This window comes from Arvicola amphibius, chromosome 10 (genome assembly GCF_903992535.2).
Source record: "Arvicola amphibius chromosome 10, mArvAmp1.2, whole genome shotgun sequence".
NCBI lineage: Eukaryota > Metazoa > Chordata > Mammalia > Rodentia > Cricetidae > Arvicola > Arvicola amphibius.
Genome location: NC_052056.1, coordinates 83,473,725 through 83,498,679, shown reverse-complemented (window position 1 = coordinate 83,498,679; position 24,955 = coordinate 83,473,725). Strand labels below are relative to the sequence as shown.

The 24,955-nt window shown below is 51.3% G+C and overlaps 1 protein-coding gene and 2 non-coding genes across 3 annotated transcripts; 2 read left to right on the top strand and 1 right to left on the bottom strand.

Moving 5' to 3' along the window:
• Positions 1-375: 375 nt before the first annotated feature.
• Positions 376-21,320, top strand: Dhx37 (DEAH-box helicase 37). The gene is made up of 27 exons (XM_038346462.1): positions 376-545; positions 2,487-2,659; positions 3,228-3,340; positions 4,127-4,466; positions 5,516-5,664; positions 6,812-6,904; positions 7,918-8,014; positions 9,028-9,141; positions 10,226-10,327; positions 10,473-10,587; positions 10,965-11,063; positions 11,291-11,373; positions 12,463-12,607; positions 13,316-13,392; positions 13,633-13,865; positions 14,791-14,902; positions 16,592-16,698; positions 16,785-16,973; positions 17,145-17,269; positions 17,362-17,478; positions 18,353-18,525; positions 19,406-19,520; positions 19,638-19,775; positions 19,929-20,023; positions 20,107-20,180; positions 20,613-20,710; positions 20,832-21,320. The coding sequence occupies exons 1-27, from the start codon at positions 443-445 to the stop codon at positions 20,915-20,917; spliced, it is 3,465 nt and encodes a 1,154-aa protein (XP_038202390.1). The 5' UTR covers positions 376-442; the 3' UTR covers positions 20,918-21,320.
• Positions 21,321-24,518: 3,198 nt separating this feature from the next.
• Trnaa-ugc lies at positions 24,519-24,590 on the bottom strand. The gene has a single exon. It is a non-coding gene; the product is annotated as a tRNA-Ala (tRNA).
• Positions 24,591-24,847: 257 nt separating this feature from the next.
• On the top strand, positions 24,848-24,919 carry Trnad-guc. The gene has a single exon. It is a non-coding gene; the product is annotated as a tRNA-Asp (tRNA).
• Positions 24,920-24,955: the final 36 nt, after the last annotated feature.

The following is a 24,955-nucleotide window of genomic DNA, read 5'->3' as shown; positions in this document are numbered from 1 at the left end:
AGTTACAGGTGGTTATGAACTGCCTTTTGGTTGCGGGGAATTGAACCCGAGACCTAGCCACCTCTCTTAATCGCTAAGCCATCTCTTCAGCCCCAAGTTAATAGTATGCAATTCAAAAGTCCTCAGGTTGCAGCTAGCAGGACAGTTTAATCAGAACGAACCTCCGGCTCCTGAAACACTTGCAGGACAGTTTAATCAGAACGAACCTCCGGCTCCTGAAACACTTGTAGGCCCGGCCCCCTTATTAAATAGGCCCCGCCCGTCGGTAGACTGCGCCCCGCCTCTTCCGCTACGACCTCCCTTTCCGGTAGATCCGGCCTACAGCTCCGCCTCTCAGAGCCCGAAGTTCTGCTCTTGCGCATGCGCAGGCCGGAAGTCTCGAGTCTTGGTTCTGACTTCCAGTGAGTTTCGCTGAGGGAGTCGCGCGCGTGGCGGAGGCGCCATGGGGAAGCTGCGCCGCCGCTACAACGTGAAGGGGCGGCTGCAGGCGGAGCCGCGGCCTGCCAAGGGCCCCGAAGTGCCCCCTGTGCGGCTGGAGCTCGAGGGTGAGGAGTCGGACCCAGAGGGTCGCTGAAGTGGGAGCCGGGTTCCACGTGACCCGAGCAGGGGGCGTGACAGCCCTGTCTGTACTGCGATGTGGGGACCCTGCCGGGAGTTTGGTGCTCACATATGGTCTTTGCATCCATTCCCAGGCCTTCTATAATCGTCTCCTTGCTAGAGACTCGTAAAATGTGTGTTTCAGCCCAGACCTGTAAGCTGTGCACCAGGCTGCTTGCAATGCTTGGGTGCTGGGGCACTTTGAGCAGCGGGGACACTGTTCTGGGCTCCGGGAGTAGTGACAGTAGAATAGGAGGTGGAAATTCCTGTCACTCCAGGTATGCCTGGTTACCTGAAGCAGACGGGCAGAGGGAAACGGTAAAAAATGCATAGACTATGGCAGGCATGCAGGGAGGTACTAGAGAAAGAGGGAGAGAGAGAGAGAGAGAGAGCCAAAGTTAGGAGTGGGTGGAGTGCTGGGGAAGGTCTCCCATGTGATGTCAGGACCGTGAGGTCTGGGTAGAAATGAGAGAGGAAACCCAGGGACTAGGGGACATCGGGGTGTGTGGGTTGTGAAGACTTTAAAAAGAAGGAAGGTTGAAGCACAAAGGTCCTTAATGTTTGAGATCAGCCTGGGTTACAGTGAGACCCTGTCTTATTATATATAGCAGCATATTAGCTATGACATTACAGAAAAGCATTACAGGTTGAAGGATGATGGGGTAGGAGGGTTGAGTTGATAACTGGACCAGAAAGATGGTGTTTGGATTCTAGTGTATTCTGAAGGAGAGCTGGCTAGATTCACTTATGGACTAGTCTTGTGCACGAGTACAAAGGTGACAAGAATGAGTTGTCCCAGAATTGGCGTTGGTGAGGCTGTTGGAAAAGGCAGGTATGGACTGTCCCAGGGAGCCACGTGAGTTCAGTTCTGGATGTGGGTGCTCGGGGCCTGCGAGTGCTAGGATAGAAGGAAACCTAGCAGCTATCGATTCAGCTGCTCAAGGCAGCAAGTTCAGGGGCCATAAACAATTTTGTGATAGATGCTATCTATTTAAGTCTGATTTGGCTCACCGAGAAAGGTCCAGCCCTGAAGGAGAGGGGAATGGAGGAGATCTGGGAGGAGGGTGCTGAGCTGGAGCTTGTGAGAAGGACTTCCCCCTCCATCTCAGATACTGCCTGGGGTCCAGAAGGGAGGGCAAGAGCATTTGTTGGAGCACTAGAGGACATGGCCACCAGGGTCTGGCTGGTCTGGGAGGAGAGTAAGCTGGAGAACAATCCAGTAGATTTGAGTGTATCTTCCAGGCTCCTGAGACTAAGCACGTTCCCAGATGGAACCCCACCATCTGTTGGAGACCGCCTCCCCAACGTGTTCTTTGACCCCTTGGTTGGATCAGGAAGGTGGTGAGTTTGTAAGAAAGGACATCAAAGAAGAATCTAGAAGTATGAGGTGTTTGGGGCAAGACACTTCACTTACCTGGGCCTTTGTTTCCAAATCTCTGAAATGGGGCCTAACTGTTCCTCTGTGGAATCATGCACCCCATGGCTCTTAATTTAAAAGTACATGTGGTACAGCCTAGCTCTGAGCACACTGCAGGGTTTCATGTATCCCAGGATGGCTTGTGTAGTCAGGAGTGATGGAACATCTGGTCCTCTCACCTTCCCCTCTCACTTGTACAGACTGTGCCACCATGCTTGGTTTTATGCGGTTCTGGGGTTGGAACCCAGAGCTCTGAGCATGCTACCTAGGTTCCCTCTGCCAGAGCCACATCCCTCAGCCCCTGTGTCTTAGCCTGGTGATGATGATGATAGGCCCTTGCTCAGCACTCAGAGGTTCGTAGGTGATGTAGACCACCTGCAGGAGGCAGTGACCTAACCTGATATTGTCATGAGTAAGCATCGAGGACCCTCCAGCACTTCCTGCACTGTGGTGAGACGGGCTGTCTTTTCAGACAAGGATGTGTTAAAAGGAGTGGATGCGAGCAATGCACTCGTGTTGCCGGGGAAGAAGAAGAAGAAGAAGGCCAAGGCGCCACCCCCATCAAAGAAAGAGAGGAAGCCCCTGACGAAGAAGGAGAGGAAGGTGCTACAGAAAGTCTTAGAACAGAAGCAGAAGAAGAGCCAGGTACGCCTCGCCGTGGCCAGTCTGCCCCAGCTCTGCAGATCATGGGGCTCGGGCATCTCCATCCCTCCGTATACTTCCCGCAGCAAGGTTGTCTTGTAGAACTCTCTGAGAGGAGGGGAGTGTTTGTGTCTGTACGGTGACACGGTAGCCACTAGCTACGTGTGACATCCGAGGCACTGATCATGCTGGCCTGATTTAAAACTCGTGACACATACATGAGGAGGTGTGTGTAAAACGGGAACGCACATTGTCAAAGTCAACGAAACCAGAACTGCCGCGGCTCACAGGGTGAAAGAAGTTATGTGGCCCTGTGGGAGCTTAGGTAGTGGCCAAATGAGCAGTCATGTCTGTCCCCAGGTCAGGAAGGGGTGCTGTGCTTTATTCAGTCTGGTTGTTGGGCATAGGGACAGCCAGTGGTCACACCACGGTACTGCAGAGTCCCATGACTCTGGATTTTGTAAGGGCAAAGGCAGAGCTAACTTGTCTGTCCAGAAGACCTCATAGCTGTGGGGTGACATCCTGCCCTTCAGTAGCTACCTGATAACTAATGCTCTGATGCCTCTCCCAGCGTGCCGAACTGCTCCAGAAACTGAGTGAAGTCCAAGTTTCGGAAGCCGAGATGAGTCTCTTCTACACTACAGCCAAGCTGGGCACTGGGGACCGCATGTATCATACCAAAGAGTGAGTCACAGAGCCTGAGTGGGCTCACAGCTCATGATGTCCTACATGGGTGGGAATGTGTGGAGGGTTATCCATACTGAATGCTCCTCTGACAAAGGCTGTGCACCTGCCTGGCATCTTATATGTCACAAGTAGGTCACATTTTCTCACCAGTCATGACCTTGATCCCACACCTCAAAGGCCGCACTTGTCGTGGGGCTCCCTCTTGAGGTCCTTTGTGGTCACTGTTCAATTCTGAGGCTTCACATTGAAAGCCTACTTCACCTGGGCTTGACCATTACAACTTTGGCATTCCTACAGGACAGCACACCCCAGACCAGCATGCGTGTGAGTGCACGCACGAGCACAGGCACGTACACACACACTGCCTCTCCCCCCGCCCCCAGCTTCTCTGTTTAGGGCACTGCTATTGGTTGAGTGTGCTGCCTCATCCTCACTGGACCTGAGGTAGAACAAGGAGCAAAATACTCCCTTCCTTTTGAAAAGTGCAGGTGTTCATTAACCAAATACTAATATACCCTGCAACAGAAAACTGAGTCAAAGGTAAGGCGGAGACGAGGGAGCATCTAGGAAAGGCACTGGCATTTGGGACTGAGCCCAGTGACCCTGGTAGGTGACTTTGAGTAGACACTTGAGTGTGACAATCTGCAGGAAGTGTGCTCAGAGGAGGAACAGCCCCTGTGTAGGGCCTGGGGTCAAAGGGGTGTGCCCTTTGGCCCATGGTGAGGTGCCCCTGTGGCCATGTCAGATGTCCTAAGGTCCCGCCTGAAGTCTCTGTTTTCCCAGGAGGAAGCCTGACCAGCCAGCAGCTCAGGGTCAGGAGAAAGTCAATAGCCTTGGTGGGGCCCACCGGAAGCGCCACAGATCATCATCAACAGAGGAAGAATCTGAGTCTTCAGGGGATTCAGAGCCTGAAGAGGACACAGCTGACCAACCTGGGGGCAGCACAGGGGCAAACATAGTACATCTGCCACCAGCTCCTTCTGGGGCCAAGAGCCCTGTACCCACCCCCCAACCCCCTCCGTCTGGGACCTCTGCATTTTCAAAATCACCAGCCTCTGCCCCACCTCCGCCCCTGTCCAAGCCTGCCGTCTTCATTCCTGTGAACCGCACCCCTGAAATGCAGGTATGTTCTTCTCCTTTTGGTTAGAAACAGATAATGGGATAGCTTGGTGGAGAGGACTCAGTATCTACTTCTAAGAATGGGGACGTGGTCATACCCACCTTATGGGGCTCAAATGGGGCATGGGTGGTATAGCATTGTTTCTGGGGCGCAGGCTGTTGCTTCTCCCTAGCCATTCAACCCAGTGGCTATGCCTTTTATTTTATTTAATTTTTTATTGGGGGCTTCGAATTAGGGATTCTCTGTGTAACAACCCTGACCGACCTGGAACTCACTCTGTAGACCAGGCTGGCCTCCGACTCGCAGAGATACGCCTGTCTCTGCTTCCCGAGTGCTGGGATTAAAGGTGTGTGCCACCACTGCCCAGCTATTTTATTTCATTTTATTTATTTATTTTGATTTTTGAGACAGGATTTTCCTATAGTTTTTGGTGCCTCTCCTGGAACTAGCTCTTGTTGACCAGGCTGGCCTCGAACTCACAGAGATCCACCTGCCTCTGCCTCCCAAGTGCTGGGCTTAAAGACGCGTGCCACCACCACTGCCCAGCTATTTATTTAATTTTTTTGTTTTGTTTTTGTTTTTCAAGACAGGGTTTTTCTGTGTAGCTTTGGAGCCTGTCTTAGCACTTGCTCTGTAGACCAGGCTGGCCTCGAACCCACAGAGATCTGCCTGCTTCTGCCTCCTGGGTGCTGGGATTAAAGCACCACCACTGCCTGGCAACTATTTTTTAAAAGACAATTTTTAAATTTTATGTGTATGGGTGTTTTTCGTGCCTGTATGTATGTACTCCACATGTGTCCCGGCAGAGGTCAGATGAGGGCATTGGTTCCCCTGGGACTGGACTTAAAGATGACGGTTATAAGCTGCCATGTGCCAGCTAGAAATCTAACCCAGGTCCTCTGCAAGAGCAGCCAGTGCCCTTAACCACAAAACCATCTCTTTAGCCCCTCCCTGTCCATTTTAGACACTATGTACCATGCATGACCTGCGGGTGAGTGGGGTACCCTCTCCGCCTGCTGTTCTGCAGCCCTTCTCTCTAACTTCTCCCACAGAAAGAGCGGCTCAAACTCCCTATCCTCGCTGAAGAGCAAACTGTCATGGAGGCAGTGGCTGAGCATCCCATTGTTATTGTATGTGGCGAGACTGGCAGTGGAAAAACTACACAGGTGCCCCAGTTTCTCTACGAAGCGGGCTACAGCAGGTAGGGCTTGGTCGGGGATTTCCCTCTACTCTCTGGGGACAGTGGACACTTAGGTTCCAAGAACTGCTAAGGGCCTGAGCTCCAGTAGACAGAATCCTGACTGCTGTCTGACTTCAGGTGAATTACCAGCCACTCTGGGCCTGTTGTCAGCTGTGAGATGGGGATAATGACACTAAACTCAGTGGTCACATGGGTTTGGCAACTACAGGGCCACAGTGTCAGGCTCATGGAATAATGTGTTCCGTAGTGTTACTGTGGCCCCTGTGAGCCTTTTATGACCGTGTGTGTCAGGTCACTGTTCTCAGTAATTCATGCTCACCGCTGTGCCTTGTCCCCTTGGCATGTGGCATTCAGCAAAGGGATTAGCATGAGTCAGAGGGCCAGACTCATTTAAATGAGTATGGTCCAGGTGGGCCACCTAAGCTGAAGGAAATCCTCTCGTATGTGTGTTCAGTCTGTGCACATGGAAATTTGCTAGGTTCTGTGCACTCAATGTAATTTTCTTTTCTTTTTTTTAGAATTTATTTATTATGTATACAATGTTCTGCCTGCATTTATGTCTGCCTGCCAGAAGAGGGCACCAGATCTCATAGATGGTTGTGAGCCACCATGTGGTTGCTGGGAATTGAACTCAGGACCTCTGAAAGAGCAGCCAGTGCTCTTAATCTCTGAGCCATTTCTCCAGCCCCTCAATGTAATTTTCTGTACCCCACCATCCACCTCAACTTACTATGATGTTAAATTCAATTGACAGAAAAGTTGCCAAGGTGATGCAGAGTCCTAGTGTTCCCTTCAGCATTGCAGGGTGTATTTGTCATTCCTGTTACCTGGCTTCCTCTGGCTTACCAGCTCACACATGGGCCCCATTTGTTCAGGAGTGCCATGCACATCAGCCCTTCCCCCACACCAGATGAAACTTCTTCATCCTAACAGTATCCCTTAGAAATGTGTCCCAGCTGTATGCCAAGTTCTGTTGGGTCCCCATCTGGGAAACGTGGGCTGCCCCCACTGTCCTGTGGCTGTGCTGTCCTTACACTGGGCAAGTGATGTTTGTACCCTGTGCTTTGGGTTTCATCTTCAGGCACTGACCCCGGAGTGTAGGTGACTCCGGGACAGACAGGCATGGCTAATGTGTCTTCTTCCCCAGTGAGGACAGCATCATCGGTGTCACAGAGCCCCGCCGAGTGGCCGCCATAGCCATGTCCCAGCGTGTGGCCAAGGAGATGAATCTGTCACAGCGGTGAGGCCCTGATTCCTGGGCTGTAGAGGGATAGAGGGCCTTTGCAGTCTTGCTCAAAGGAGGGTACGCTGGGAGTCTGTTTTGGGGGTATGGGGTTCAAGACAGGGTTTCTCTGTGGCCTTGGAGCCTGTCCTGGAACTAGCTCTTGTAGACCAGGCTGGCCTCGAACCCACAGCAATTCGCCTGCCTCTGCCTCCCAAGTGCTGGGATTAAAGGCGTGCACCACCACTGCCCAGCGTGGTGGGAGTCATTTTTGCCTCATTCCCAGGGATGGTTCAGCAGAGCCCTCTTAACCCGCTGGGGCAATGGCTGTAGAGCAGGGAATGACCCAGCACTTATTAAGGGGCAAAATATCTTTGCTGATAACAAATGGTAGCCAGCTAATGAGCCAGTGGTATAAGTCCATGAAAACCCAGAATTCTGTTTGTACAACCCTCTGCCAGGGACTTAGATTTCTTTACACTGTGGTGCTGGGAATGGGACTTAGGGCTTTGCATGTACTAGGACACCACTCTGCCGCCAAGCTCCTACTCCCCAAATTCTAAGTTTTTAGCTTTTATTATAAAATGTTTACATGTTCATAAATAAGATAATGAACCCCAGATACCTTAAGGCTGGTGTCAGTAGCTGCCACCTGTGCCGAGCACTGTAGCATCTCCACCGTCTTGTCTGAGTGGCTTTGGGAATAAAGAACTGCTTGTCTTCCAGTGAGCTCTGCCACTCTCTGTCCTAGATCTGCAGTGTGTCTGGTGACATTCATCTGGTTATCACTCAATCTTGCCCCCATCTTTGGCCCCAGAGACCAGAGTTGGGACAAGCATGTCTGGGAAGGGTCCTCCCCTGTCTCTCTTTCTCAATCTTGCCCCCATCTTTGGCCCCAGAGACCAGAGTTGGGACAAGCATGTCTGGGAAGGGTCCTCCCCTGTCTCTCTTTAAGGGACCATGTAGCCAAAGCCCCAGCTGCCTGTAGCTCTGGAGACATCATCCTCCCTGAGATAAGTCTCTCCCCACAGTGTTGTCTCCTACCAGATCCGCTACGAAGGGAACGTGACCGAAGAAACCAGGATCAAATTCATGACAGATGGTGTGCTGCTCAAAGAGATCCAGAAGGTCAGTTGTCTGGTCTCATACAGGACACAGGTGGAGTGGAGTGTCACACTGGCATCGTCCCTCTATGCCTGCCCTGTGGGACGCTGAGTGATTCCGTTCTCTGAGCTTCAGCTGCTTGATCAGTATGCTGGTGCCTCCGAGAATCACTTTCAAGTAGACGTTATCAGTAACGGAGTGAGTGAGCAATGTGACTTTACGTATTCATCTTTTCTAGAAGGACTCGGGACGTAGGCTCAGTTGGCAGAGTGCTTGCCTAGCATGCATGAAGCCTTGGGTTCCAACCCCAGCCCTACATAAAGAAAAATAACTAGCTATCTGAGCCCTTAGACCAGTGGTTCTCCACCTTCCTAATGCTGCAACTTTTTAATACAGTTTTTCATATTATTTCATAACTATAATTTTGTTACTGTTATAGATTGTAATGTAAATGTCTATGTTTTCTGACAATCTTAGGCGACTCCTATGAAAGGGTCATTTAACCTAAAGGGTTCATGACCCACAGGTTGAGAACCACTGACTTACAGGCAGGAAGATAAGAAGTTCAAAGTCATTCTTGGTCACGTAGTTCATAGATAACCTGGGGTAGCTAACCTGTCACAAGAAAATAAGGTTAATAAAAGGCAAGATCTTTTTTTTTATTATTACTATTTTATTTATTTATTTTTGAGACAGGGTTTCTCTGTGTAGCCCTGACTATCCTAGAAATCTGTAGACCAGGCTGACCTTGAACTCAGAGATCCACCTGCCTTTGCCTTTGCTGTGATTAAAGGCGTGTACCACCACACCCTACAAGAGCAAATTTTTTTTCAAAAAGGAGAATTTGCAGTGTGCAGTAGCAACTGGCTTCTGGTCATGTACAATGGCTGCAGGCAATCAGGATGCCCAGCTGCTTCTCCCAGGGGCCTCTAGGAGCTTCTAAGGGGGTGGGAGCAGTCTGGGATTTGTTCACACGGTTCAGTGCCTGTGATTGTGGGGATTTGGTGACACTCTGGTATAACTCCTAACCCCCTCAGGACTTCCTGCTGCTGAAATACAAAGTGGTGATCATCGACGAAGCCCATGAGCGGAGCGTCTACACAGACATTCTTCTCGGCCTCCTGTCACGCATTGTGGCTCTCCGGACCAAGGTGTGTAGGAAATACACAAGCATGGCATACTAATGCTGCCTTGTCAGGGGCTTGGGCTGAGCGGGATCTCAGAAGACACAGCCTTCCCTGGGCATGAAGTGTTGCTGGTGCCAGCTGTGTCTTTTTGCACTGCCCGTACTAACTCACAGGCCTTGATCCAATGTCATGCATGGTGAGTGGCTGCTCCACATCCAAGAGGCTCAGGCAGAAAGCTAAAGCTGGGAAGGCCTTGCTGGACCCAGCTAAAGGGTTCCCCTAGAGCTTCCGGCTCTGTTGGGTTTGTAGGGCTGCTGAGTTCATTCTTCTGCTCCCCAGGCCTACTCCTCCCTCCCCAAGCTTGCTCCTCTTTCCAACTCTGTGCTCAGACAGTGGATGTGAGGAACCAGCTTTGGGGACATGCTATCTGAAGGGAACTTGATGAACAGCCTGTTTCTGTCCTTCAGTAGAGCAGCTCAGTGAAGAGGTGGGTGTTCTGGGAGTGCCGTGTACCCAGCCACATTAAAGACAGGAGTAATAGACAGTGACCAGAAAAGGATGAAACACCATTCCTGCCTTCCTGGAGCCACCGGTTGGCCAGGGTGACAGGCAGTAGGCAAATTCAGGATCTGTGAGCTGGAGTTTGATAAAGAGGCAGGCAGCGAGTACCAGGGAGGCCTAAGGACCAGTGATGATCTCCCCAAAATGTGATCTGAGAGCAAAAGTGACCATAAGCAGGATGGACCATGGGTAAGGGGAGTTCTCAGCTCAGAAATGTCCAGCTGTCTCTATTCAGTCAGTACTGGAGTATTTTATGTCCCTCTAAAAAGAAACACTGGGTACCATGGCTGAACCCCGCCCCATCCCGGTGCTGACCCTCCTTCATTTGCCTCTTTCATGAAGGTGGAATCCTGCCATGGCCCCTTTAGCTCGCCTCATGTTCAGGTCTCTGGCCTGTGTCACCTGTAGAACCCCAGTGGACAGGCTCCCTGTGACTGTGTCTCGTTTCTCCTGGGGGCACCCTGAGGAATGCAGTTGCTAATTATATGTAAACACAGGGCTGAGAGATACAAAATTCCATGTGGAGTCACCAGGCTGTCTTTCACAGAGGCATCTGCCCCTCAAGCTGCTCATCATGTCTGCCACGCTCCGGGTAGAGGACTTCACCCAGAACAAGCGGCTCTTTACCACACCTCCCCCAGTCATCAAGGTAAGAATTGGGTTAGCCCTGAAGCTTCAGCCTGACCTTGACGTGTGAGATCTGAGATCTGGTGTTCTTAGGAGTTAGTGCAGAGATGGTCGTAGGAAGGAGGCCCTGGGCTGCAGCACCCCCATACCTTTGTGGACTGTCACAGGTTGAGTCCAGGCAGTTCCCTGTGACAGTCCATTTCAACAAGCGGACCCCACTGGATGACTACAGCGGCGAGTGCTTTCGGAAGGTCTGCAAGATCCACCGGATGTTGCCTGCAGGTGAGGCCTGATGATGGGACTGGCACAGCCCTCCCTCACTGGAGACTCGGGTTTGCCTTTCAGCCCTCTTATCCTACAGTCAGACCACAGTGGCGTGGTGTCTGTTCCTGAGCCTTAGCTCCTGCACCCCCTCCCCCACGTCTAAGGTAGAAGTGGGAGTGTGAAAGCATCCTCTCAAAAAGGGCAAGTATAGATGGCCTCTGTCCCTTAGAGTCTGCTGTGTTGCCATCTGTCAGGTGCCCTTCACCACTCTGCTGGTCTAGGGTAATTGATTTTTTCCTACCTGGTACCTATTTCCCTGGTTCCTGGTTCAGCCCTTCAGAAGACACTCCTGCAAGGGTAAGTTTGCCAAGTGACTGGCTGCATTCTCTCTGCAGGCGGCATCCTGGTGTTTCTCACAGGGCAGGCCGAGGTACATGCATTGTGCCGCCGGCTTAGGAAGGCCTTCCCTACCCGTTGCTCCCAGCCGCCACAAGGTAACTGACCCACAGTTCCCTGTCAAAGCCCTCCACCCCTACCCCTGGGCTTAGCAACCGGTGCTCTAGTTGGGATATCAGCCTCCACCTAAGTGTCCTTAGGGAGAGCTGCACCTTTGTGCCCCCACAGTAATACGCTCATCGTTGCAGCAGTTTGCTGTGGGTGACGAGAGTACCAGCTCCTGCACTGGCTACAGGAGCCTCTTCCCACCTTCTTCTCTTTCCAGAAAAGGAAGAGGAAAAGGACTCAGCAGAAGAGATGCGGAGGTTTAAGAAGTCCCGGACGAGGGCCAAGAAGGCCCAGGCCATGGTACATGGAAGCCTGTGGAGCCCTGTGCCGTCCTCTGCTGTCCAGATGCCAGCTTCATGTAGCTCTTTGGGCTTAAGTGTAACTAGAGTGAAACGGAAGTGAACGTCTGTTCCATCTAAGATGGCTGCGAGCCATGTGAGGCTCCTGGGGGACACACTGGTCCAGCCCCATTCCACAGCAGAGTGCCCTGGTGGATAGTACAGCTACGGAGGCCGCAAGTGGGGGTGCATTGTGATTTACAACACATTGTGATTTACAACTTAGGTCTCCCTGGGAGGATCCTGGAGCATAAATAGAGCCGTGGCTGCTTGCTGAAGTAGGGAGATCTGCTCCCTGAAGCTGGGGGGGCAGGCCAAGGAAGGGGCCACCACAGGCACCCTGATAGCTGGATGCAGTGTTGGTGGTGTGGCTACTAAATTATAGCTCCTCTACCCTCCTTTACACTTAAGGGGGCCCAGGCAGTTTGTTAAACTCTGTGTATATAGCTCAGAGTAGCCTTGTGGGATGACCCCATGCTTATATCTAATTTATTTGTTCGTTCACTTATTCAACTAGAATGTCACTATGTAATCTTGGCAAACCTGGAACTTGCTATGTAGATCAGGATAGCCTAGAACTCACAGAAATCAGTTTGTCTCTGCCTCTAGAACACTGGAATTAAAGATGTGCATCACCACACCTGACTCATACCTAACCTTTGAAAGGAATATTTCTTTAGATTGATTTACTTTATGTGCATGAGTTTTTCCTGTGTGTATGTATGTACACCATGTCCATGCCTGATACATGGGGAGGTCAGAAGAGGGAGTCAGGTCCTCTGGAACTAGAATTAGAGATGGTTGTGGTTGCTGGAAATCAAACCCAGGTCCTTTGTAAGAACAAGTGCTATTAACCACTGGGCCATCTCTCCAGCCCCTCATACCTAATTTTTAATATAAGAAACTGAGGCAGAGGTTATTGTCCAGTGACCTCACCTCGTAGGTCCCTGTGAGGAGATGCCCTGTGTGAGCAAATTTGTCTTTCCCATGTGTGTGGCTTGGTTCACATCCAGGTTGCCTGACCTCATGGTGTTAACGTCTCCTCACCCAGGCATTGCCTCAGATCGACCTGGACAATTACTCTGTGCTGCCAGCCGGCGAAGGCGATGAGGACAGGGGGGCAGAGATGGACGACGAAGAGGAGGCCCTGGGCTCTGACTTGGATCTGGACCTGGGTGACAGTGAGGCAAATGAAGGTGTGGCCTGGCAGAGCTCTGCCCTCGGGTTCATTGCTTGGTTTCAGCATGGGCTGCTGAGCCCCTGTTGCATTAGGTCCTGTTGGCCCCTGGACCAGAAAAATCTAAGTCCTGTCCTCACATGTGAGCAAACACATCCTGGCTCCTGTTGGTATGTGAGCACAGAGAGTGGGCCTTTCTGATAGCTTTGTCCACTGCAGTCTCCTGAGGTCCTAATGCTTGTTAAGGTGGTGCTGGAGTCACCATCCCTAGGCTGGCCTTTCCTGGCCTCACACAGGCCTCATGCAACAGGGAAGGCATCTGGATTCTCAGGGCCTCTTGGGTCTGTTGATGAGACAGCTTGTTGTCCAGCGTGGACTAGGTGGTCCCAGATACTCAGAAACTTGGCTTGAACCCAGCATAGGTTGTATATCTTATGAGAGAAACTTCTATGGAAAGGGCTCTTTCCATACAGACATAGCCTACCACACTGCCCAGAAACATACCCGGGCCAACTTGCTCTCAAGATGCTGCTCTTAGGCAGGCATCACAGGGCTGTGCTGGGCAACAATAACAGTGTTCAGGGGATTTCTGGTACTGTATCTGAATACGAACCCTCAAACCTGGGGTTGGGGATAGGGAGATAGGGAGCTGCCAGGCAGCTAAAGTTAGACCTATACCTATGTCATCTGTCCAGCCTGGACTCCAGTGTCCCATGCTTGACCACAGGTGAGCAGCCAGATGCCTCCCTGCCTCTTCACGTGCTCCCGCTCTACTCTTTGCTGGCCCCAGAGAAGCAGGCACAGGTAATGGGGATAGCTCTTGAGAGCATTAGGATGTGGGGTGGTTCAAGCCCCGAGTGCTTCTCCATCTGTTTTCTGACTAGCCCTGGTAGTGGAGGGAACGATAGAAACTATTCCTGATGATTGTGCTTAGAGCTTGGTGGACAGTAACGGTTCTTTCCTTGCTGAGAGCAATCTGTCTACTGCTGTCTCGTAGATTTTCACCTGATTTTTATGTTGTCTTGCCTGTCCCCCCCTTTCCAGGTTTTCAAACCTCCTCCAGAGGGGACAAGACTGTGTGTAGTAGCCACTAATGTGGCTGAAACATCCCTGACCATCCCCGGCATCAAGTATGTGGTGGACTGTGGGAAGGTTAAAAAACGCTATTATGACCGTGTCACGGGCGTGTCCTCCTTCCGTGTCACCTGGGTCTCCCAGGCATCCGCTGACCAGCGGGCTGGTCGTGCAGGCCGGACAGAGCCAGGACACTGCTATAGGTAGGTCACTTATTCTTGCACTCAGGCGTTGAGAAGCAGAACTGCTGCTGTCCTCTGCAGCAAGTGGGCCTGTGTCCTTACTAGTTCTAAGCTCTTCCCACTTTGCTAGCTGCTGTGTTGGTGGTGGGTGGTCCATGCTAATTCAGAGGTAATCTCTTCTAAAGTACTTCCATGGTTGAGCTGTCACCACCATTGAGGCAGCGAGTGGCTCCTTTGAGTGGTCATTCTCTGTGGACACTCCCCACTAGGTGTTCCCTTTTGTCAGGCTCCACCACCCAGTATGATGAGTTTCTGGGATCCTCTTGACATGCCTCTGCTGGCTGAGTCACTTTCGCACTGCCTTGTCACATTGCTACCGTCCTTTCCTGCTGCACATTGACGTTGTTGCTCCTTTTTCCTGTTGTAAACACATGTCCCTGTGTTTGGATGTCTGTGTTTATCCTTGGCCGTGTGGAGCTCTAGGCTTAATGCTCAGCAGTGGAGGTGGCCACTAGCCAGGTGCCCAGGTTCTCCTCTTACACCTTTGCCCCCTTGTTTGCTTGTAGTCGCATGAGGCAGGGTGTGTGTTTCCCTCAGGCGAGTACCCTTAGCATCTTCATAGCTTCTCTGCTCAAACCTGCCCTCAGTTCTAAGTTAGGCTCTGTCTGTCTGCTGACGGCTCTGAGGGCTGAAGTCCAGGAGACAGGTCCTCGTCACTTATGTCGCTGCTCAATGTCTTCTCCACTGATGTCTCTTTGAGCAGCTCTATTACTGTTCCTCCAGTACCATTGTAGTTTTCAGAAGGGAAAACTTAGAAAATACAAGAGACTGTAGTTGGTGTAGCTGGAGGTGGGGCTCACTGCCACTGGTGAGACGAGGGCCTGGCCCTGTGAGTGGCGGGCATGGTTGACTTCCTTCTTTCTGATCCCTACTTCTCCCCACTTAGGCTGTATTCCTCAGCTGTTTTCGGGGACTTTGAGCAGTTTCCTCCCCCAGAGATCACTCGCAGACCAGTGGAGGACTTGATCCTGCAAATGAAGGCCCTCAACATTGAGAAGGTCAGTCTCAGCCAGTAACCTCCTCCATGCCTTCCCAGGCCATCCTCAGCCTCACCCAGTCTGGCATCCCAGAGCTGCACCTGCCAGGGACACCAAGTGAAGTGGCATCCTGAAGTCTGTTAGAAGGCGCCCTGATGACCCTCAGTCTCTTGTGAGGACAACTTTCCTGCCCCCTGGGGACAGCCAGGTCTCATGCTGTTCATGGGCACTCAGAGATGTCCTGCTGATCCCTGAATGCTGACTTCACTGGCATGGTCCTCAGATGGAGTTGGGGTTCCTGTCCCCACTCCAGAATTAGGTTGTTCCAGCGAAGAGGGTCTGCTTATGCTGCATGCCATTCCTAACCCTGCCCCCATGACAACCAGATACCCACTTAACAGATAAGGAAACCAAGGCAGGGAGGAGACGGTCTCTGTTCAAGAATACATGCAGTAAGTAACAGAACCAAGGTGGCTGGAAATGCATCTGGTCCTGGTCCTGTCCCGGAACCCGGAACCCAGAACCCAGAAGCAAGTTTGGAAAGTGAAGTTTCGGTCTAGGATGATGGCGCAGCAGGTACCTGCTGCTAAGCCTGAGGACTTAAATTTCAAGGAACCACATGGTGGGAGGAGAGAACCAACTCCTGCTTGTTCTCCTTTCTCCATACTTGCTCAAGAGCACATGTGTATCCACAAGACACATACAAACAAATTTAAAATTAGAAAAAAAATTTAAAAATAAAGAATATACCCTTGACTAGGGATGTAGCTTGGTTGGTTAAATGCTTTATACCCAGCACTACATAAACAATATGGGGTGCATACCTCAAACCCCAACATCCAGGATGTAGAAACAGGATGAATAGAAGTTCCACGTTCAGTTAGGCATCATAGTTCACATCTATAGCCCCAACACTTAGAAGGCTGAGGCAGGAGAATTGCTGTGATTGAGGCCAGCCTGAAACATGAGTTTCAGCACAAGAATAAAACCGTATTTTTCTCCCTTTGTTTTGAGACGAGGCCTGGTGATGCAGCCTTGGTTGGCCTGGAGCTCTTTTTGTAGACCAGGGTCGGACTCACATGGATCTGCCTGCTGCTACCCCCCAAGTGCTGGGATTAAAGGTGTGCACCACCATGCCTGGCAAAACTCTGTATCTTAAAAAGACTGCAGCCTCACTGTGTACAGTGGCACAGGCCTTTGCCCTCGTCTTGAGTTGAATTCTAGGGAAGAAATCTGTCCCTTTAAGGATTACGAATCCACAGTGATTTTTCTTTTTGTTTCTTACAAACAACCGGTTCAGAGTTAAGAAAACTCACATACTTTAGGTCATCATTGAGAACTTGACGTTCACCCCTGTGGCCACCTGTGGGCATGGTTGTATTTTTCAAGCATGATACCTTAATTGCCAGGCTGTTTTTCTAAGTGTTGCATGATGATTTGTATGTCGTTGCTTTTAAACTTCCAGATTTTAGTTGACAAGGATGGCCCCTGGAACACAATAGGTTTAATTTGGGATCATCCTAGCACTTGGACCTGGAGAGATCTTGACAACTTCCTGAGCACTCAGGACCCATGTCCCAGTTAGCATGACCCTGGGGACAGCTGGAGGGAAGTGGGACTAGTACCTGGGACAGCCTGTGTGAACTCATGGACTTGCTTCTCCGCATCACTCTGCCCCTCTCCTCTCCTCTCCTGCCTTCCTGCACCCAGGTTATCAACTTCCCATTCCCCACACCTCCCTCTGTGGAGGCCCTTGTTGCCGCCGAGGAGTTGCTGATTGCACTGGGGGCTCTGCAGGCGCCTCGGAAAGATGAAAGGTAGTGGGGGAGGGTGGACCCAAGTATGCACAGAGCCTCCAAGTGCGGGCTCCATGGCTCCTACCCACTGTGACTCCTGTCCCCAGAATGAAAAAGCTGCAGATGTCACAACTGAGCTGCCCCATCACCGCACTGGGACGGACCATGTCCACTTTCCCCGTGGCACCCCGCTACGCCAAGATGCTAGCACTGAGCCAGCAGCACGGTTGCCTGCCCTACACCATTGCCATTGTGGCTGCCATGACTGTGCGTGAGCTCTTTGAGGAGCTAGACAGGTAGGTTGGTGACAGCCTAATCCCTTGGAGCCCTGTGTGCCTTCTTTGATCAGTGGTGGCCTGGGGAACTTGAGCTGCTGTATGTGAAAGAAAGGGGCAGTAAGGATCTGGAGGCGCTGATGGTCAGAGGGCAGTGGGCTGAAGCCCAGTGGGCCATGTGTATGTTTACAGACCAGCTGCCAGTGAAGAGGAGCTTGCAGAGCTGAAGGGCCGTCGAGCCCGTGTGGCCCAGATGAAGAGGACCTGGGCTGGGCAGGGGGAATCTCTGAAGCTTGGTGACCTCATGGTGCTGCTGGGTTGGTGCCATCTCTAGGGCATGAAGGAGGGTGATTGGTAGCTTGGAGTGGGTTGGAGCCAACCAGTGAGAACGCCCAACTGTGCCCAACAGGTGCTGTGGGAGCCTGTGAGTACGCCGGCTGCTCACCACAATTTTGCCGTGCTAATGGACTGCGCTACAAGGCCATGCTAGAGATCCGGCGCCTCCGTGGCCAGCTGACCACTGCAGGTACAGCCCAGGCAACAGTGTGGGCAGACGTCTGGGCTCTCTGCACATGTTTGCTGTGATAGAGACTCTCAACACTTGCTCATTTGCTTGCCCATTAAATGGACTCATAACCCCAAGTCAACTCCAAGTGCCCTTAGACAGGTTCCTTTGCACATTCACCCAGAAGGCTGTCCCTCGGATCATCTGTCCGTCCCTTGGCCACACCCCTCTGGTCGTCTTCCCCTGTTCAGCCAGAACCTTTCTTCCCTCCACATGTCCCCAGAGTTCTGGCCTCTCACACTCAGCTACAGGTGGATCCTGTCAGTAGCACTAGGACTCAAGGAATGTCCCCACCTTATGATACAGAGTGGTCACCAGGTTCAGGTGGCATCTGGGCAGCCTAATCCCTCTCCAAGGCTAATTGGGAACTCAGTGCCATTCTAGCAGCTCCAGGCTTCACAGATCAATGGCTGTTCTGCAGCTCATACTTGCCCAGTAGCAGGGCGTTACTGGGGCTTGCTATCGTGTCCACTGCTACACTTAGGCAGTCTGTCCTCAGATGCAACAGCCTGCAATTGTGGACAGCCACCTGACACCAATGACAGGTGCTCATGTGTGACCAAAGGTCCCTGCGGGCCATCTTTCCGCAGAGGGGACAGATGAGACTGAGGTTCCTGTAACTATCCGACCACCTGGAATGGCTGTCATTGGCAGGGCTTTGCAAGCATGGGATTCTAAGCCTTGGCCTTGGAAGGGGCTCTGGGCTGAGCCACTGTTAACCTGATTCAGAATCAGACACTATGTGAGTGGGACCCAAGTGCTAGGTGATTCCTGAAAGCCTGGCAGACTTCCTCTGACTTAGACTTCACACACCTCTTCCTCACCTTCCTCCCAGTCAACACAGTGTGCCCTGAGGCTGGGCTCTTCCTGGACCCCAAAATGCAGCCACCTACTGAAAGCCAGGTGACCTATCTGCGGCAAATCATGGCAGCTGGCCTGGGTGACCACCTAGCCCGCCGGGTTCAGAGCGAGGATCTGCTAGACCCCAAATGGAGGAACGCCTACAAGGTGGGTCACAGGCCTGCCCTTGGTGACTGGACCCATGACTTCTGGGAAAGCCCTACCAAAGAGCAAGTTGGGGCTATTTATTTGCGGTTAAGATGTTACCCTCAGCTTCTTCAAGATTATTTTCTAGAACTGCGTTTTACACCCTAAAGTCAACCTCTGGCTTTACCATGTTCATTGTAGACAACACAGTCAACTGAAATGGCTTTCTCTGCCCTGGAGAAAGCTGAGCCTTCTACCCATTGCCCAGTAACTTTGGTTTTTCCTGTACTAACCAGTTCACCAGAAGGACCTATGTGGTACTTGGTGTGCTGGGGCTACCTCCGTTCTCCAGCATTGTATGGCTAAGGTCTGTCCACACCAGGACCTCAGCTTCTGTTTATTGAAACAGGTTGATCCTCTTGCCTCAACCTCCCAAGTGCTAGGGTTCCAGGCTGTGCCCCACATGGAGATTGTGTTTTACTTTGTACATTTGTCTGTGGTGCACATACAGAAGTCATAGAATTTCAGAAATCTTTTTTTCCTTCCTCATGTGGGTCCCAGGGAATGAACTCAACATTACCAAGCTTGGTGGCAGGTGCCTTTATTCACTGAGCCGTCTCACTGGGCCCTAGCTCTCTATTTATGTTAGGGTGTGGGGGCACACATGCACAGGCAGACATCCAGAAGGCCATCAGGTTTGCTTGGCAAGTGTTTTTATTCATTGAGTCATCTTCCCAGGCCCATGTTTCAGCTCTGTTGATGGCCAAGGAGCAATGCATCCTGAGTAGGACCTGGTCATTGGCTCTCTAACTTGATGGTTGGATCCTGAAAGTTGGACTTGAAGGGCCCAGAGAGCTCAGGCTTTTTTTTTTAATGAGCCTCCATCTACCTCTCTCTGCAGACTCCTCTCTTAGATGAACCTGTCTTCATCCATCCCAGCTCTGTACTCTTCAAAGAGCTGCCTGAGTTTGTGATCTACCAGGAAATCGTGGAGACCACCAAAATGTACATGAAAGGTACTGTGTAATGGCCAGGGGTCAAGTCACAGGGTGATACCCGTGGGCCCTGTAGAACACCCTGTATGTCTGGAAGAGCATGTGAGGCCTCCTAACTGTGCCCTCTACTGGCCTCAGGTGTCTCTACCGTGGAAATCCAGTGGATCCCATCCCTGCTGCCTTCCTATTGCCAGTTTGAAGCACCCCTGGAGGAGCCAGCCCCCACTTACTGTCCAGAGTCTGGACAGGTACTTTGCCACCGGGCCAGTGTGTTCTGTAAGTTGGGGTCACTTCCTTGGTGTCTGACCACATGCAGCCATGCCCTGCTTTTGGGTATATGCCTGAGGATGTTACCCTAGCCCTCCTGCTGCTCCGGCTTGGGAGGGTGGGTCTAACATGGGTCCTTCATCACATGTTCCCATCCTCCAGACCGCGTGGGCTGGCCACTCCCTGCTGTGCAGGTGGACTTTCCTGAAGGCATTGACCGCTACAAGTACTTTGCACGGTTTCTGCTGGAGGGACAGGTAGGTGCTTGGGCTACCTGTGGCCTGTTTCCTGTATGTCATGAACTGCAGGCTTACTCAGCCAGCCTATGCCCTCTCGCCAGGTCTTCCACAAGCTGCTTTCATTCAAGAGCTGCCTGCTGTCTAGCCCCAGCACCATGCTGAAGACTTGGGCCAGGTACAAGAGTATTTTCCTAGACTGTCAAGGCAGGCAGTAGCAGAGAGGCTCCTTGCTCCTTTGTCAGTCATGTATGCTGGGGATGACAACCACAGGAGTCTCTTTCATTCTGGAGCTCTCAGTGAGCCAACACATTTCACCCCCCTGAAAGATTCAGGGGCCATGTACCCCTACCCAGAACTCTCCCTACCGTCTCTCCTAGTGGCTACATCATCCCAATCTTGCCTCTTCCTCTTCTCTGTGTCCTCTTCTTATATGGGCCCAGTATTGGTGGTAGGGCCCAACTTAATCCAGTGTACCCTCATGATAAGGAGCATCTGTATACCCCAAGGGGCTGGTGGACCCTATGTGCTGCCACTGTGTACAGGAGGCTTTCTGTGCTGAGTGTCCACTCATCCCTTCTGGGTCTAGTCAGCTGCCCCCTCTCCACAGGCTGCAACCTAGGACAGAGAGCCTATTGAAAGCCCTTGTGGCTGAGAAGGCAGACTCCCGTGGTACCCTGCTGGCTGCATGGAAGAAAAGCCCCAGATGTGAGTGTGACCAGGCTGGGGTGGAGGGGGAAGGACCTAACCATACCATGGGCCATGGTGGTGTGTCCAGCCAAGCAAGTCCCTGTCATCACACTCTAACCCTGGCCACCTCTTCCCACAGTCCTGCTGACTGAATACTGTGAGTGGCTCCCAAAGGCTATGCACGCAGATGTTCAGAAGATCTGGCCTCCTATCACTGATGGTTGACCACACACCCAGCTGTGCATCAACCGACTCCTAGGCTGCTACCAGGTGACTCACCGTGGTCCTGGAAGCCCTTCTTTACCTTGACCCAATTCAGAATCAAGCTTGCTGCTGCACTGACCATGGATGCCTTCTTTGTGACTGTTCTGACAAGACAGACAGGTGACATTAGCACCTGTGGTTGTACGGGGCTACACTGGGACAGGAGAGTGGACCGTTCCCCAGGTGCACCTGTCCAACCTCATAGCATCTTAGGCAGCAGATGCTTTGCAGACTTGTGTGACTCAGGGACTGTTCTGAAAGGTTGGACGAATATCGCGCCCCAGAGCCCTGTTCTACACAGGTGGAGACTGGTTGCAAGGACCTGCTTTGACATCCATAGACAACAAGTTCTGGGTTTTTTCTTTCTTTTTTTTTTCCTTTTTTTTTTTTTTTTTTTTTTTTTTGATACTTCAAGACAAGGTTTCTCTGTGTAGCCTTGGATGTCTTGGAACTTCTGTAGGCCAGGCTGGCCTCGAACTCACAGAGATCCACCTGCCTCTGCTTTCTCAGTGCTGGCATTAAAGGCATGTGCCACCACCATCTGGCATGAAATGCACAATTTTCAAAAGCTGAAATGGAAGCGACCAGCAACAGACTTAAGAGATGGTGCAGATGGCACTGGCTGTTCTCCCCGAGGACCTGGATTGGATTTCCAGCACCCCATGGTGACTGACAACCATCTGTAACTCCAGGTCCAGGATTCAATTCCCTCTTCTGGCCTGTCCAGGCACTGTACATAATGTGCACAGATAAACACATTAATAATAAAGTAAAACTCAGCTTTATGAGCCACTTGAGAAATGCCCATCAAAACCACACGGGAGGTTGGAGAGATAGCAGTTAAAAGCACTCGCTGTTTCACAGAGGACCTGGGTTTGGGTCTCAGCTCCCACATGGCTGCTCACAACCATCTGTAACTCCAGTTCCAGGGGATCTGGTTGATTAGGTCTTCCGGCCCCTCAGACACACACATACATAAAATCAAAACAAATCTCAGCTACATAAGATTGAGCCCAGTCGAGATGGCGCTGTACACGAAAATAGCAAATAGTCAGATGTGGTAGTTGGGTGTTCTTTTAATCTGGGCAGCAGAGGGAGGTAGGGGGATCTCTTGAGTTCCAGCATAGCCTAGGCCAAAGGGAGCCCTTGCACAACAATCCTGGAAATTAAACCCAGTCCAGCCACAGTGAAAGTCAATATGGAGGCACCTCAGAACCCTAGAAGGATCTACTTTGGAACGTAGCAATGCCACTGCTGGGTATTTACCAGAGGACTGCAAGGCAGCACATCACAGACACTAAACTGTACAACTAGCTAGGTTCCTGTCACAGTAAAGAATGGGTAAGAAAAATGCGGTTTGTGTAAGAAGGTGATTTCTTTCAGCCACTCAGCTACTGGAGATTGTCCTACTAAGAAGAAAGTAAGCCAACCTCAGACAAATAGTATGTGTTCTCTTGTGGGTCCTAGACTTTATATAAAACCATACATCCTATGAGTGATAGGAAAGCAGAACTGAGGCAAAGGGGACTAACAGGACTGAGGCTGGTGGAAGAGGGGATGTTCCCCAAACAGACTATGGCTATGGAAATTCCCCTATGAAACCCAATGTAAATTTTAAAAGAGGTGGTGGGGGCAGACAGCTGGACTCGGTTTTGGTTTTGAGACTGGTTCTGACTGGCCTAGGACTATATAGGTCAGGCTGACCCCAGATTCCTAGAAAATGGCTGCCTCTGCCTCCCAAGTCCTGGGACTTGAACTTGGGTCATCTGTCAGTCTTGGTGGCAATTTCCTTTATCCAGTGAGTCATCTCGAAGGCCCTTGTTTCAGACTTTTTTGCTTTGAAGCAGGGTCTCGTGTAGCCCAAGCTGGCCTTGAGCACACTGTGTAGCCTGCCTTAAACTCATAATCTTCCTGCCTCCTCTTCCTAAGACCTAGGACACAGGTGCGAGCCTCCACACTTGGCTCAGACAATCTTGTACCAATCTTCCTGTATCTTCTGGGTGGTAAAGAAACAGTGTGCTCTGGCACTGCTGACCCAGTACCGTTTTCCCTTTAAGCTTGGAGACTAACTCCTGGCCTACTGATTACTTCACCGAATTCACCCCTTAAACCACCCTATTTATCCAGGAATGTTTCCAAGCTGTTGGAGAGGCAGCTAGGAGACCTGGTCCTCCCACCTCCACGATTGGCATCTATGAATAAACTATCTTTCTCCAAACCTGCTCTGGTGACCAGCATTCAGGTGGCTTTAGAGGTTTTAGAGGAGAGATGCTCACCCTCTCAATCAGAAAAGTAATAGTTCCCTATGCACTTAGAAGTTAAAGCATCAAGGACTGGTACCACCCCAGTGCCACATAAGCCAGGCAGGTGTGCTTCACACCTGTAACCTCATCCTCGGTGAGGATAAAGAATTTTAAGGATCAAGGCAATCAATCCGCCTAGGCTGGTGAGCATAGAGGATCAGTAACACCTCCATGTGTGCTAATGAGAAAGCATCTCATAGTCCAGGATAGCCTCAAACACCACTCAGGTGCTGGGATGACAGACATGCGCCACTAAGCCTTGTTTACGCAGTGCTAGCTATTGTACATTCTAGGTAAGCACGCTACAAACTGAGCTAAACTCCAGCCGTCAAATAATATGCTTAAATAGATGTTTTCCAGCCCAGTGGCGCACCTCCGAGTAGGCATGCATGCTGTCGAAGTAGAGAGTAGAAAGTCGGGGCCCACATAGGAAAGTGACAAGCTTCAGAGTGGCAGAACAAACCTAAGGGGAATGACTGAGCAAAGCATGTGGTTCCCCGGGTTAGGCAATGTTACATAGCTGCCTACAGAATCAGTCAGAACACCCTGCCGCCGCCACCCAACCCGCTGTACCTCCAGCGCCAGCCTGCAAAACTTTACGTGGCCGCCAGAAGGAGCCTTTAAAACACTGAAGATAGAGCTAAATCCTCCTGCCCGGGGTGGGGTGGGGGTGGGGGGTTTCAAACCGCAGTTCCCCCTGGTTCTGTCCCCATTCATTACAGTCCAGACACCGGCCAGCTTTCTGCCCCTTTCATCTTAAAGCTCCCGCTCCGCACTCAAGGAGTGTGTACCCGCCGGCTCCGGTTCACGCAGCTCTTGTGGATGTCCCCGCAGTTCTGTGTGTCGTCATAAAACATAAAACATTCCTAGTGTTAACCTAGAGCAGGAATTTGAGTTCCAGAAAGGCTGAGACTCCTTGTGTGGTCTTGTCAATTTACTGAGGTACTTGACATTTTTTTTGGACACATGATGGGTGCTCAATGGGTGCACATTATGCGACAATAGGCGCTCTGGAGCCGCCAGTTATATAACCTCCTTGGAAATGAAATGCTTTCCTCCTGCTCCCTTGACAAGTAACTTCGGGAGCTGGTTTACAAAAGCTGGCTCCGCCGCCAGCGTAAAACCGGTGTGCCCCGCAGGGTACTTCCTGGGGCGTGGGTTTTCCTCTCGGTGGGGAAGGAGGCCTGGGTCTCTTGTGTTGCTTTCTGACCTGATTTATTGAGGGTCTTTTTTTGTTTTGTTTAAATAAAAGTCAAAACTGGAGATGCCGGGGATTGAACCCGGGGCCTCATACATGCAAAGCATGCGCTCTACCACTGAGCTACATCCCCTGGTGGTGGACGTGCTTTTCCGAAATGATGATGGTGATCAAACACACGCCGCTGTAAAGTCCGATTTTGGCTCGTGACGATGGCGTCATGAGCTGTGGTCTCAGAAGGAAGGGAGGGTGAAAGAGAGAGGGAAAGAAACAGAGAGGAAAATTTAAGGAACAGAAGAGGAGGAATACAGAAGAAAAGGAAACGTAAGTGCAAGGTCTTACGTTTATCCGTCTATAGTTACTTGTCTGGAAAGGATCCAGTATGGTTCATCCTCGTTAGTATAGTGGTGAGTATCCCCGCCTGTCACGCGGGAGACCGGGGTTCGATTCCCCGACGGGGAGACCGCAAGCTAGGTTTTGCATTTCACAAATCCTGAG

What these genes read in the sequence shown, in the direction of transcription:
- Dhx37 (XM_038346462.1), top strand. Translation starts at nt 443, where the DNA reads ATGGGGAAGCTGCGCCGCCGCTACAACGTGAAGGGGCGGCTGCAGGCG. An exon ending in TGCTCAAAGAGATCCAGAAG is followed by an intron (nt 8,015 to 9,027) that starts GTCAGTTGTCTG and finishes TAACCCCCTCAG; the next exon opens with GACTTCCTGCTGCTGAAATA. An exon ending in GGTTTCTGCTGGAGGGACAG is followed by an intron (nt 20,024 to 20,106) that starts GTAGGTGCTTGG and finishes CCCTCTCGCCAG; the next exon opens with GTCTTCCACAAGCTGCTTTC.